Source organism: Hylobates moloch, unplaced genomic scaffold, assembly GCF_009828535.3.
Source record: "Hylobates moloch isolate HMO894 unplaced genomic scaffold, HMol_V3 SCAFFOLD_15, whole genome shotgun sequence".
NCBI classification, from domain to species: domain Eukaryota; kingdom Metazoa; phylum Chordata; class Mammalia; order Primates; family Hylobatidae; genus Hylobates; species Hylobates moloch.
The window spans coordinates 21,829,338-21,842,981 of NW_026652290.1; the positions used below are offsets into that span (position 1 = coordinate 21,829,338).

A 13,644-nucleotide genomic window follows, 5' to 3' on the forward strand; every position below is an offset into this window, starting at 1 on the left:
TGCATATATCTTTATGTTAGAATGATTTATATTCTTTTTGGCCTATGCCCCCTAATCTAATTGCTGGGTCAAATAGTAGTTCTGTTTTAACTTATTTGATAAATCTCCAAACTGCTTTCCACAGTGGCTGAACTAATTTACATTCCTACCAGAAGTGTATAAACATAGCCTTTTCTCTGCAACTTTGCTAGCATCTGTTATTTTTTGACTTTTTAAAAACAGCCATTCTGACTGGTGTGAGATGGCATCTCACTGTGGTATTAATTTTCGTTTATCTGATGATTAGTGATTTTGAGCATTTTTATATGCTTCTTGGCTGTGTGTATGTCTTCTTTCGAAAAGTGCCTGTTCATGTCCTTTGCACACTTTTTAATGCAGTTGTTCAGTTTTTGCTTGCTAATTTAAGATTTTTGTAGATTCTGGATATTAGACCAAACTATGTCAGATGCATAGCTTGCAAATGTTTTCTCCCATTCTGTAGGTTGTCTGTTTACTCTGTTGATAATTTCTTTTGTTGTTTAGAAGCTCTTTTCTTTAATTAGATCGTATTTGTCAATTTTTGTTTTTGTTGCAATTGCTTTTGGCATCTTCATCACGAAGTCTTTGCAAGATCCTATGTCCAGAAGGGCATTTCCTAAGTTATCTTTCAGGATTTTATAGTTTTACATTTGACTCTTTAATCCATCTTGAGTTTACCTTTTAAAATAGTGTAAAGAAGGGGTCCAGTTTCAATCTTCTGCATATGACTATCCAGTTATCCCAGCACCATTTATTGAATATGAAGTCCTTTTCCCATGGCTTGTTTTTGTCAACTTTGTTGAAGATCAGATGTTTGTAGGTATGTAGCATTATTTCTGGGATCTCTATTCTGTTCCTTTGGTCTATCTGTCCCTTTTTGTACTAGTACCATGCAGTTTAGGTTACTGTAGCCTTGTAGTATAATTTGAAGTTGGGCAATGTGATGTCTTCAGCTTTGTCCTTTTTTGCTAAGGAATGCCTTGACTATTCGGGCTTTTTTGTTCCATATAAATTTTAAAATAGTTTTTCTAAGTCTGTGAAGAATGTTTTTGGTAGTTTCTTATGAATAACATTAAATCTATAAATTGCCTTGGGCAGTATGGCCATTTTAACAATATCGATTTTTCCTATCAATGAGCATGGAATGTTTTTTCATTTGTTTGTGTCATCTCTGATTTTTTTGAGCAGTGTTTGATAATTCTCCTTGTAGAGATCTTTTGTCGCCCTGCTTATCTGTATTCTTAGACATTTTATTCTTTTTATAACTACTGTGAATGGGATTGTGTTCTTGATTTGTCTCTCTGCTGGGATATTGTCATTATATAGGAATGCTAGTGATTTTTATTCATTGATTTTGTATCCTGAAACTTTGCTGAAGTTGTTCATCAGCTGAAGGAGCTTTTGGGCTGAGATAATGGGGTTTTCTAGATACAGAATAGTATCATATGCAAACAGGGATAGTTTGACTTTCTCTCACCCTATCTGGATGCCGTTTATTTCCTTCTATTGCCTGATTGTTTTGGCCAGGACTTTCAGTAATATGTAGAATATAAATGGGGAGAGAGGACCTTCTTGTCTTGTTTCAGTTTTCAAGGGGAATGCATCCCGTTTTTGTCCATTCGGTACGATGCTGTCTATGGGTTTGTCATAGATGGCGCTTAAGGTTCTAAAGTATATTCCTTCAATGCCTATTTTGTTTAGGGTTTAAACACAAAGAGATGTTTAATTTTGTCTGAAGCCTTTCCTGCATATATTGATATGATCATGTGTTTTTTGTTTTCAGTTCTGTTTATGTGATAAATCAATTTATTGATTTGGATATGTTGAACCAACCTCGCATTCTAAAGCCTAGTTGATTGTGGCTTTTTGGTGTGTTGCTGGATTTAGTTGGCTAGTATTTTGTTAAGGATTTTTGCATCAATGTTCATCAAGGATATTGGCCTGAAGTTGGATTTTTTGTTGTTGTTGTGTCTTTGTCAGATTTTCATATCAGGACAATGTTGGCCTCATAGAATGAGTTAGGAAGAAGTCCCTCCTCCTCAATTTTTTGGAATAGTTTTAGTAAGAATGGTATCTTCTGCTCTTCTTTATACATCTCACAGAATTTGGCAGAAAATCCATCCTGCCCTGGGCTTTCTCTGGTTGACAGGTATTTTATTAATGATTTAATTTCAGAACTCATTATTGGTCTGTTCAGGGCTTCAATTTCTTCCTGGTTCAATCTTGGGAGGTTGTATGCTTCCAAGAATTAAACCGTTTCTTCTAGGTCTTTCAGCTTGTATGCACAGTGGTGTTCAAAGTAGTCGTCGAGGGTTTTTGTTTGTTTGTTTGCTTGTTTTTCCTGTGGTGTCATTGGTAATGTCCCCTTTGTCATTTCTGATTGTGTTTATTTGGATCTTATCTCTTTTTTTCTGTATCAGTCTAGCCAGTGTTGTATCAGTCATATTTATTCTTTTAAATAAACATATTCGTGGATTTGTTGATCTTCTGTATGATTTTCACATCTCAATTTCCTTCAGTTCAGGTCTGGTTTTGGTTATTTCTTGTATCTGCTAGCTTTGGAGTTGGTTTGTTCTCACTTGTCTAATTCCTCTAGGTGTGATGTTAGATTGTTAACTTGAGATCTGTCTAACTTCTTGATGTGGGTGGTTAGTGCTATAAACTTCCCTCTTAACACTGCTTTAGCTGTGTGTGGGAGGTTCTGATATGTTGCATCTTTGTTCTCATTCATTTCAAAGAATTTCTTTATGCCTACCTTAATTTCATTATTTACCTCAGAGTCATTCAGGAGCAGGCTGTTTAATTTCCATGTAATTGTATGGTTTCAGGTGATTTTTTAGTAGGGATTCCTATTGTTATTGCACTGTGGTAGATCAAAGAGTGTGGTTGGTATGATTTCTATTTTTGTTTTTATGTTGTTGTTTTTTGAGCTTGCTAAGGATTGTTTTATGCTCAATTGTGTGGTCAATTTTAGAGTATGTGCTATGTGCCAGTGAGAAAAATGTGTATTCTATTGTTTGAGAGTGAGGAGTTCTGTAGATGTCTACTAGATCTGGTCAAGTGTTGAGTTCAGGTCCTGAATATCATCGTTAGTTTTCTGCTTCGATGATCTGTCTAATACTGCCAGTGGAGTATTGAAGTCTCTACTCTTATTGTGTGGTTATCTAATTCTCTTTGTAGGTCTCTAAGAACTTGCTTTATAAATCTGGGTGCTCCTGTATTGGGTATGTATATATTTAGGATAGTTAGGTCTTAATCTGAATGGAGCCCTTTACCACTACATAATGCCCTTGTCTTTCAAAAATCTCTTGGTTTACAGTCTGTTTTGTCTGAAATTGGTATAGCAACACTGGCTTTTTTTTCTGTTTTTTGTTTGCATAGTAGATTTTTCTCCATCCCTTTACTTTGAGTCTAGTAGTGTCATTGCATGTGAGATGGGTCATTGCATATGAGAGGGGCATACCATTAGGTCATGCTTGTTTTCCAACTTGCCACTCTGTACATTTTAATTGGGGCATTTAGCCCATTTACATTCAAGGTTAGTATTGATGTATGCAGATTTGATCCTGTCATCATGTTGTTAGCTAGTTATGCAGACTTGTTTGTGTGGTTGCTTTATAGTGTCACTGGTCTATGTACTTAAGTATGTTTTTGTAGTAGCCAGTAATGGTCACTCCTTTCTGTATTTAGCACTCTCTTTAAATTCTTTTGCAAGGCAGGTCTGGAGGTAATAAATTCCTTTAGCATTTGATTATCTGAAAAGGATCTTATTTCTCCTTAGCTTATGAAGCTTAGTTTTCCTGGATATGAAATTCTTGTTTAGAATTTCTTTGCCTTAAGAATGCTGAATATAGGGCTCCAATCTCTTCTGGCTTGTAGGATTTCTGCTCACAACACTGCTGTTAGCCTGATGAGGTTCCCTTTGTAAGTGATCTGCCCCTTCTCTCTAGCTGCCTTTAACATTTTTTTCTTTCATTTCAGCTTGGAGAGTCTGATGACTATGTGGCTTGGGGATGGTTATCTTGTGTAGTCTCACAGGGGTTCTCTGCATTTCCTGAATTTAAAGTTTGTCCTCCCTAAGGAGGTTGGGAAAGTTTTCATGGATATTTTGAAATATGTTTTCCAAATTGCGTACTTTCAATGAGTCATAAATTTGGTCTCTTTACATAATACCATAATTTTCAGAGGTTTTGTTTAATTTTCTTCAATCTTTTTTTAATTTTTAATATGTGTCTAAGTTATTTCAGAGAACTGTCTTTGCGATCTGAGATTCTTTCCTCAGCTTGATCAATTCTACTGTTAATACTTGTGATTGTATTCTGAAATTTTTGAAATGAGTTTTTCACCTCTATCAGATCAGTTTGGTTCTTTCTTAAAATGGCCATTTCATCTTTCATTTTCTGTATTGTTTTATTATATAGAATCCTTGAAATGGATTTCCACTTTTGCCTAAATCTCAATAATCTTGGTTCCTGTCCATATTCCAAGATCTATTTCTGTCATTTCAGATACTTCAGCCTGGTTAGGAACCATTGCTGGGTAACTAGTGTAGTTGTTTGGAGGTAAAAATAGACGCTGGCTTTTGTAGTTGCCAGAGTTCTTGCACTGGTTCTTTCTCACCTGTGTGGGCTGGTGTTCCTTTAATCTTTGAAGTTGCTGTTCTTTGGATGGATTGTGTGTGTGTGTGTGTGTGTGTTTATCTTTTTTGATGCCCTTGGGGGTTTGATTGTGGTATAAGGTGGGCTTAGTTGACTCACTTTGTTTCTGGAACATGTCAGGGGGCCCAGGTTCAGCTCAGCATTCCCCAATTCTGGAATGCTAATATCAGGCCCCTAACTTTGTTCTCTCACCCCTCGAGGTTAGGAACCTGCTGTGCTGGGGGTCCAAATGTGTTCCTGGATTGCTGGCCACAACACTCCAGTAAATGGCAGTGGCCACGGTATTCTGTCAGGGTGGTAGCAGTGAGATCTGTGCTCATTTGCACATGCCACGGCAGTGGCAGCATGGCTGGGTGCATGCTCGTTGGCTGGGGTGAGGCACTGACAGGCATGGGGATGCCAAACCCCATGACCCATTATATTTTTATATATGTTTTCTGCCCATTTTCTGCCTCTGTTCCTTCTAGAAAACCATAATATATATATTGGCTCGGTCGATCATGTACCATAGTTTCCTTAAGCTTTATTTTCTCTTTTTGTTTCTTTTTTCTTTTTGCTTCTTTGACTGGATAATTTCACATGACTTGTCTCAAACTCACTGACTTTTTCTCCTGCTTGATCAAGTCTGCTGTTGAAATTCTCCATGCAGTCCTTCAGTTCAGCCACTATGTTTTTTTTTTTTAACTTTAAAACGAATCTCTTTCTTGACCTTCTAATTTTGTTCACATATTGTTTTTCTGATTTCATTTAGTTGTCTATCCGTATTCTCTTGTAGCTCACTGAGTTTCTTTTAGACAATTGCTTTAAAGGATTTGTTGAGCAGTTTGTAAAATTCTTTCCCCTTAAGGTCAGTTACTAGTCCTTTATTTTGTTCTGTTGGTGATATCATATTTCCTTGATTGTTTATGATACTTGTGGTCATGTGTCTTCGGTGTTTGACTTTTTGAACAAGTAGTCACTTATTCCAGTTTTTACAGACTGGCTTTAGCAGATAAAGCCCTTCACCAGTCAGTCATCCAGAGATTCTGGGCAGGCCATCTGGCTTGGTCTTTGGGCAGGCTTGCTGCTGGCATCCTCAAGTGGACCTGTTGACTTGGTATACCAGGGTAGGTAGTCACTGCATTAGGGCAGGCCTGAAGCCTCTAATCACAGGAGCCAGACTAAATCCTAGGTCCTGGAGACCAATCTGGCTCTAAAGCAGGCCTTGAACCCATGTCTTCATGGGTTAGTCGGGCACTAGGACAGATGTGGTATTTGAGTCTCTAGGACAGGTCTGGAGTTTGAGTCTGTGCATACTGGGCTGGTACCTGGAACTACAGGGGCTGGTATGGAGCCAGGGTTAGTGGGGGTGGCCTATAGCCTGGGACCATGAATGTCAACTTGCCTCTGGGGTAAGTCTAGAGACTGGATCCATGAGGTTAAGGCTGGAGCCTAAGTCAGTGGGGGCTGGCCTGGTGCTAAGGTCTACTGTAATGAGGCTTGATCCTGGGTCTGCTGGAGTATGAGGCCAGACTAGTACCGAGTCCACAGAGGCTCGCCTGGAACTGGGAAGATCCAGAGCTTGTGTCTGTGGGGGCTGGCCTAGTGACAGAGGCCACAGAGGCTGGCCTAGCATCAGGGCTTTGTGCTCAGATGGACCTAAAGGCTTAGGGAGGGTTTGGGATTTGACAGTACTGTATCCTGCGACTGTGAGTGCCAGTCTGGAGCTGGGGTCTGCAAGTGCTGGCCTGGAGTTGTAGCTGTGGGAGCTATCCTGGAGCTGTGGTGGGTCTGAAGGGCAGGTCCACATGGGCAGGCCTGATGTCTAGGATTTCAGGGGTCACCCTGAAGTCTGTGGCTGCAAGCGCTAGCTTGTCCTTGAGGTGGGCTTAGAGTCTTTGTCAGTGGGCACTGGCCTGTGGTCTGGAGCTATGGGGAAAAGCATGATGCTGTGTGTGTCTAGAGCCTGTGTCTTCTGGGCAAGACTGGAGGCTGCAGTCATGGGGGCTGACCTGGAGCCTGGGGCCACAGAGCCTGGCCTGGCATCAAGGCAGCCTGGAGTCTAAGTCCAAGGGTGCCTGCCTGGAGTCAGAGGCCACTGGGTCTTACTGAGGCAAACCTAGTGTTAGGGTCCATGGAAAACTCATGTGCTTACTTCACTCTCTTTCCCCAAGTTGAGGGAATGTATCTCCATGCTGTGCTTACTGAGATTGACGGAGGGGTGATATAAATAATGTAAAAGTGTTCCGTCTACACTCTTCGATGCATCTTTTCTTATTTTTTGCAACATTCAGATGCTTTAATCACTCACTTGGACTTATTAGCTCTTGTGAAGGTATTTCCATTTTAATGGTAGTAGTTCAAATGAATGTTTCTGTGAAGGTTCAAGAGCTGGAAAGTCCTATCTACCATCCTGCTGATACCATTCTCTGAGAAGTACTATTCTAAGCACCATCAGAGCCTCCTAAATCTGTTCATGTCACATTGTCAGGTTTGGGCTATGGGAATGGGAGGGCAGTAAGTATGTGGGAAAGAAATGTCCTTATCTCTCCACAACACAAATCCTACATGAGCAGGATCCACGCCCCCATCATAACACACTGGTAGGGATGCACAGTTCATCATTTTCCCCAGAGGCCTGGGTGAATAGGGAAGAAGCAAGACCCACAAAATTTCCTCCCCTCGACCACTTTGTCCTTCTCAGAGTATGGCTATGACACTGGCACATACAAGACAAAGAAGTGCAGACTAAAAATTTTATTATTGCTCTTTAAAGCCTTAGGCCATATGACAAAATGAAGAGACTGAAATGATAGCGGGGAGGAAGAAACAGAAGGAAGATAAGAATGAGGTGGTCAGGTTGGGGATGTTAAGCGAATATTCTCTTCCAGGGTGAGTCCTCACACTGGTCTCGTGCCCATGATGAGTTGCACACCAAACACAGGCTGCTGACTTCCCTCCTGCCCTAGTCAGTGAACTTGCAGACATAGGGTAACCTCACATTACAGTTGTAATCTTTCCACTTCAGAAATGCTGGAGAGACAGAAGACATAAATGGAATGGGGCTGAGGAAGCTTGTGAATCCAATGAAGAGGCATCCCAGGTTTTAGCCTACAAGTTAAAGCCTCTCCCTCACCTTCACCAGTGTCCCAATCCAGGAGAGAGATTCAAAGAAAGTGGAGAAGAGAGGAGATGAGAGAAGACACACTAACATTGTATTTTCTAGCTCTGGAAGATTTCCTGAAGGTCAGACCCAGGAATGGGGGATGAGATAGAAAACACTGGGAAGAGGCAGCTCCTCTGTTTCTTACCTGTGCTTCTAGACAGGCTCGCACAGTAGCCGGGGCTTGAGACAGTGGAGGGATTTCTCTCCCATGCAAAGTAATTCATCACATCACTGCTACTCCACTCCCAACCATCTCCACTGGGCTCGGTGCCCTGTAGAGTAGAGGAGGTAGCCAGGTGAAGGGAATGGCCATTGCAGCTCTTCTTACATGGCCCCTTAGCTGCAACACCTGATTTGCTCCCCAGCATGAGGAAATTTGGTCTGCTATTCCAGATGCTGCCGGTGAGTAGGAACCTCTTCCTTGACTCCTCATTGCTATTGGAAAATGCCAGCCAGTAAACACAAGACCTTTGGAATCACTCAAGGTAATATGTTACTTGCAGAACAATAATTGGTGTAGCATTTGTGATTAGCTTGTGAACCTCAAAGGTAATGTCAGTCCTGTATGGGGGCAAAAATTGATCCTATCTTCATTAAGGGTTCCTTCAGAATAGTAGGCAAAGACTCCATGAAGCTCAGAGAATTATTAACCCAGCCTCATATGAGAATTATGTAATATGCCTGAGGAAGGCAGATTGATTTTATCTGAAAGATAGAGACCTCCACAGAACTCAGATCTTCAGATGCTTCATGGCCTTCCCTTTTCCCCCAAATATTCCCCAGAATCTGAGATCCAGTGCTCCCTGAAGTACTTCCTGGGCAGGCACAGGGGACAGGGAGTGGGCCTGGGCAACAATAGCACCTTGAGAGGTAACAGAGAGGGGAGGATATACTCGCACCTGTGTGGGGTCATGGAGCCCAATCCAGATGTATGAGTAGCTGTTACTAATGCTCTTCACCAGGGAGGACACGAAGGATCCCTCAGCCCCACTGAGCACAGACACCAGGTTTCCAGAGGGCCGCTTCTGGCAGGCCAGCTTTGAGGGGGACAGAGAATGAGAGGGAGCCTGAGACCTGCTGGGGGAGCACAGGGCAAAGGTAGGTGGGAGGAGGACTGTGTGAAAGATAAGCGTGTTCATCCTCATTCCCAAGGAACTCTCCTGAATGGAGACCCTCCTCCGCCTGAGACCTGTCACCTCCAACCCCACATCTAACCACTCACATCTGCATCCATCCAGGATTTTGGTGACAAAAACAAGGCATAGCAGTGGGAGCCATAGGCCTTGGAGCCTTTGGGACAGCGGATCCGTGGAGAGGGCAGTTCCCTCTGGGGTTCTTCACCTGAGGTGGAAGAAGATGGGGGAGGGTAAAATGAAGAGTGGGGGTTGGGGTGGGAGATGACCTTGGGGAATACCTAGGCCTGTCCTTGGGCAGGAAGACCACATTCCTGACACCCCTTCGTCTTCCCTTAGGTTTTCAGAAATTCTTTATTTCAAAATAGCCCTAGTAAATGGAGCACCATCTAGTCTCTTATTACCCTTTCCCCTTATTCAACCATTCAGTACTCTCCTCATTCTGGGCTGTCTCTATATTGGGTCCTCCAATCATTGTCTCTCCCCACATCTCATTACTGACCCTCCAGTGTATATTAGAGTCCGCTTTCCCACCAGTGTATATTAGAGTCCACTGACTAAATGGAAGCCATCTCATTCCATTGTGAATGGACCGCCATGGAGCCTCCCACTGCAAGTTAACCTGAAGGAAGGAGTGATGGTGCAATAACTGCAGGCAGGTTCATTAGACACCACGTCATTACCTCACATGACACACAGGAGCCTTCCTCCTCTTGTTGGCTCTGAGGATTCATAGGGAACCCAGTGCTAGAGGCAGAGCAATCTCACCTTGAACCTGAGACAGGAGCATGAGGCAGGAAAGCAGCATCCAAGATACACTGGGCAGGGCCATGGGAGGCAGCATGGTGTCTGCGACCTGAGGAGGCAATCAGGGGTCACTGAAGAAAGCGTGGTCAGTGGGAGAACACACAGATACCCTACTGCCTCATGTCTGTTTCCTTCTCTAGTCCCCTAGGACTAAAGTAATCTTGGTGACATCCATCATCTTCTACAGTTCTGAATGAGTTGTGAATCTGTGTACTCTCCCATCCCTGAGCCCTCCCAGGACACCCTTGCTGAGTCTCAGAGTTCCTGTGCTCCCTGAGGAAGGGACCCTCCCGTGTATTCTCCTGTATCATGTGCAGTAGCTCCTCCCTGGGTCTCATCTTCTCTCAGCTCCCACTTACCTCTCTGGTGGGATATGGTATGGTTTGTCTGTTCAGGAAAAAGTGGGATTTTATAAGAGGATCTGGGGGAGGGACGTTGGAGTGAAGAGTGACAATGAGTAGGCAGGACAGGGGTCATGGGGTGGGGTTGGCATGGACTCTTCCTGGAAAAGACTAGGGATTTTCCCAGATGTTGTCTCTTTCCTGTTGGCAGGCCAACACTTTCCCTAGGAAGAGGTGAAGTTTGCTTTTTCCTCTGCATCCTCCTTGTCAAAGGCCTGTGGCACCAAATATGATATGAAATCTTCTAATGTGGACATCTGAAAGAGGAGTTCCTCTGGTGGGTTTCTTAAGAACCCACTTCTAGAGGCAAACCTATGTATTTCTTATTACCTTGCCTAGTAAGATTAAATCAATGTTAGGTGTTAAGTGAAGATTTATAGGTATTATAAGTATCATAGACAGTTGAGGACATAGATGGTACTGAAGCTAAGAATAGGAGTGAGGGTTCAGGGCCATTATGCAAGCATGATAGCTAATTTTGATGAAACTTCAGAATTGTCTGACAAGTCACTAGATGAGCCAAAATCTTATAGAAAATCAGGTGAATGGACTTGTCTTTCCAGTCTTCAGCAAGAAAGAACTTCCCCAGTGGAGAATGACAATGACAATATGATAGAATAACAGGTAATGAAGGAACACAAGACATAAGAAGGACTACAGTCAAATAATGAGGATCAAAGAAGAATGAATAATAGTTAAACAAGGGAAGAGCAACCATTGTGTAAAATCATAGGTCAGTTGGCCAGGTGCTGTGGCTCAGGTCTATAATCCCAGCACTTTGAGAGGCTAAGGTGGGAGGATCACCTGAAGCAAGGAGTTCAAGACCAGCCTGGGCAACACAGTAAGACCCTATCTCTACAATTTATATTTAAATGTAAGCCAGTTGTGGTGATGTGTGCTTGTGGTCCTAGCTACTCAGCAGGCTGAGGTAGGAGGACCTTCAGTTGAACCCAGGAGTTCAAGGCTGCAGTAAGTTATGATCATGCCACTGCACTCCAGCTTAGGCAACAGAGTGAGAGCCTATCTCTAAATTTTTGTTTTATGATGTTGTAAACATAATTCTGAATTGCATGTAAGTCTCTATTACATCGAAATGCTCACTACTTGTAGGTTGCTCATGAGCTTCCTTGCTGGACTGCCATTTGGCTCTACATTAAAAGCCCTTTTCATTGCATTCTTACTGGGCAAATGGTCAGCTTCATGTGGGTGTACTGACAAAAGTTCTTTTAGTCACGTTTATTTTTGAGTTAGCAGTTTGGTGCCTCTGACAAGCATACTACATTGCCTATACACTGGTTCAGGTTCAGTTTGGCCAGTCCAGGAAAAAGTTAGGCTGGGAATTTCTACAGACCCTGACTCTCACGCTATTGTTGTAATATGCCAGCTTGTATGCAGATGTTTATAGTAGAGATCTGTGACGAGGTCATGAGATGTAGCTCATCCTTAATTCACGTCCTCAAAATTCAGTAACCAAAATTCAATGCGATTTCTCAAATAATATGAGAAGAAATATAGCCAGCAGATTATTTCGTTAAAAAGGATTTTTTTCCACAAAATTTATACAACAATATGTAAACACATGGAGGTAGGGGTAGAAGGTAACCAGAGGGTAGAATAGTTACTAGAGGCTGAGACGGGTGAGGGGAGATGCAAAGAGTTTGGTTCATCGTACAAACATACAGCTAGATAGAAGGAATATGTTCTAGCTTTTGATAGTACATAGGGTGACTGTAGTTAACAACAATATGTTGTATATTTCAATATAGCTAGGAGAGAAGATTTGAAATGCTGACAGTTTATTATTAAAACTCACTTTTATTTCTTAATTGAAATAATGTGACCTTTGTAATAAGCCTTAAGGTTATAAAATCCCTAAGTGTAATGTGAAATTTTGTTTGCAATGACACTCACTAAACTCACTAAAGTTAAGTTGTTTTTGTTTTATTTTTCATTGTTCTTCGTAACAATGCTTATTAAGCAAGCACTGAGAAGTTTGTTTAAATATTGTATTTCTTGAGCTGGTTTTGAGTTATATAAAAATCTACTTCTTAGGGATGACACAGGAATTCTTATTCTTGATGTAACCAAGGCTGAGTTTTAAGGCGCTTCCTTTACCAAAATATATCCAATTTGTACTTTTATCCCTATTATCTTCTGAATCAGATATTTGCACATAAGACTTGGTAGTCATTCTTAGAATTATACAAGTGAAAAATGATCTCTCTGCAGGAGTCTAATATATTTGTTTCAAGGATGGTAAAATGTAGAGGTTTCCTGGAAGATGGCTCAGCAGGGCCCCTGTCAAAAATAGCCTTGAACTGTATCTCACTGGAGATTTATCACTAAAGTGCACCCCTTTGAGATATATTAACCAGATGTCCAGAATGCCACTTTGGTCCTTTCATCTTATCCTACGACTGTCAGAAGAATTGGGAAAGGGATAAGATTAGGTGCTGAGCAACTATAAAACAGGAAAAAGGGACAAAACTTCAAAGTCCCTGAGGCCAATGAGGGAAGTTATTAACATCAAAGAACTGGAAAACTGATAACATAGCTACTGAAATTTGGTCAATTATACTTAAGCCATGAACAGTAACTATCATACGACCTGTGCAGTTATTGGAGGCAATAATTTTTATCAGAAAACTGTGTTAATATTTATTTGGTTTCAAATTTTCACATTGATCTTGGAAGCGTTCCCTGTTCATATCATGTTTGCTCTTCTAATGTTATCTATTTGGGTATTTTAAAAACGCTATTGCTTTTTATTGATTTTTCTTTTAGAATAAGCTAGTCATAATACAAAATGTTCATTTGGGAAAAAATTAAGACAATATTTTCAATTAATTACCATAAATCATACTCAAACAGCTTGTGGGTGATAACTTTGCAGATCTGAACTATTCACAATGCATCAGAGTTCACATCTCTCGTGGTAGCAAATAAAAATAAAAATAAGAAATAATTCCATAGTCATGTTGCTTTTCTTTTTGTAATAAATTATCTTTATCATACAGAAAACATTTAACAAACAAGTATAGACTGACAATCTAGAATCTACAGTGATAATATCTTGCCATCTTTTTTAGCTTTATTTTTTAGAGAAATGAAGCAAAAAGAAGTAATACAATCAAATTAATATTAATAAAATGATAAATAATACCATAGTAGTCCATTTATGTTATTCCTCAGTCCCACTTATTTCCATGCTTCTCCATTACCAGTTTTATAATTATTTTTCCTATATATATATATAAAATGTATATATATATATATATATTTTTTTTTTTTGCAGTTGCAAGATTTAATAGAGTGTAAACAGAGCTCCCATACAAAGGGAGGGGATCCAAAGAGGGTAGCTATTGCTGGCTCAAATGACTGGGTTTATATCCTGATCATTGTCCCTCACACTGTGCTCTCAGGTGATAGATGATTGGCTATTTGTTTATCTCCTGTTTTTGCCTAATTAGCATTTTAGTGAG

The 13,644-nt window shown here is 40.9% G+C and overlaps 1 protein-coding gene across 2 annotated transcripts; it reads right to left on the bottom strand.

The window, feature by feature from the left end:
• Positions 1 to 7,397: 7,397 nt before the first annotated feature.
• Positions 7,398 to 10,146, bottom strand: LOC116483782 (regenerating islet-derived protein 3-alpha). 2 transcript variants are annotated; one of them, XM_032178056.1, is made up of 6 exons: positions 10,121 to 10,146; positions 9,723 to 9,832; positions 9,044 to 9,162; positions 8,721 to 8,858; positions 7,967 to 8,093; positions 7,398 to 7,688 (listed from the first exon to the last, which is right to left on the bottom strand). In XM_032178056.1, exons 2-6 carry the CDS (start codon positions 9,796 to 9,798, stop codon positions 7,621 to 7,623), a joined length of 528 nt encoding a protein of 175 aa, XP_032033947.1. In that variant the 5' UTR covers positions 9,799 to 9,832; positions 10,121 to 10,146; the 3' UTR covers positions 7,398 to 7,620. The 2 variants fall into 2 exon arrangements, with proteins under 2 accessions (XP_032033947.1, XP_032033948.1); XM_032178057.1 differs by lacking the exons at positions 8,721 to 8,858; positions 10,121 to 10,146 and having other exon boundaries at positions 7,621 to 7,688; positions 9,723 to 9,798.
• Positions 10,147 to 13,644: the final 3,498 nt, after the last annotated feature.

Bases quoted from the DNA above. Each gene is read 5' to 3' on its own strand.
- LOC116483782 (XM_032178056.1), bottom strand. From the start codon at position 9,798: ATGCTGCCTCCCATGGCCCTGCCCAGTGTATCTTGGATGCTGCTTTCC. The intron at 9,163-9,722 runs GTGAGATTGCTC...CTTCCACCTCAG, and splicing joins GCTCCTGTCTCAGGTTCAAG to GTGAAGAACCCCAGAGGGAA. The intron at 8,859-9,043 runs GTGAGTGGTTAG...TCCCCCTCAAAG, and splicing joins AATCCTGGATGGATGCAGAT to CTGGCCTGCCAGAAGCGGCC.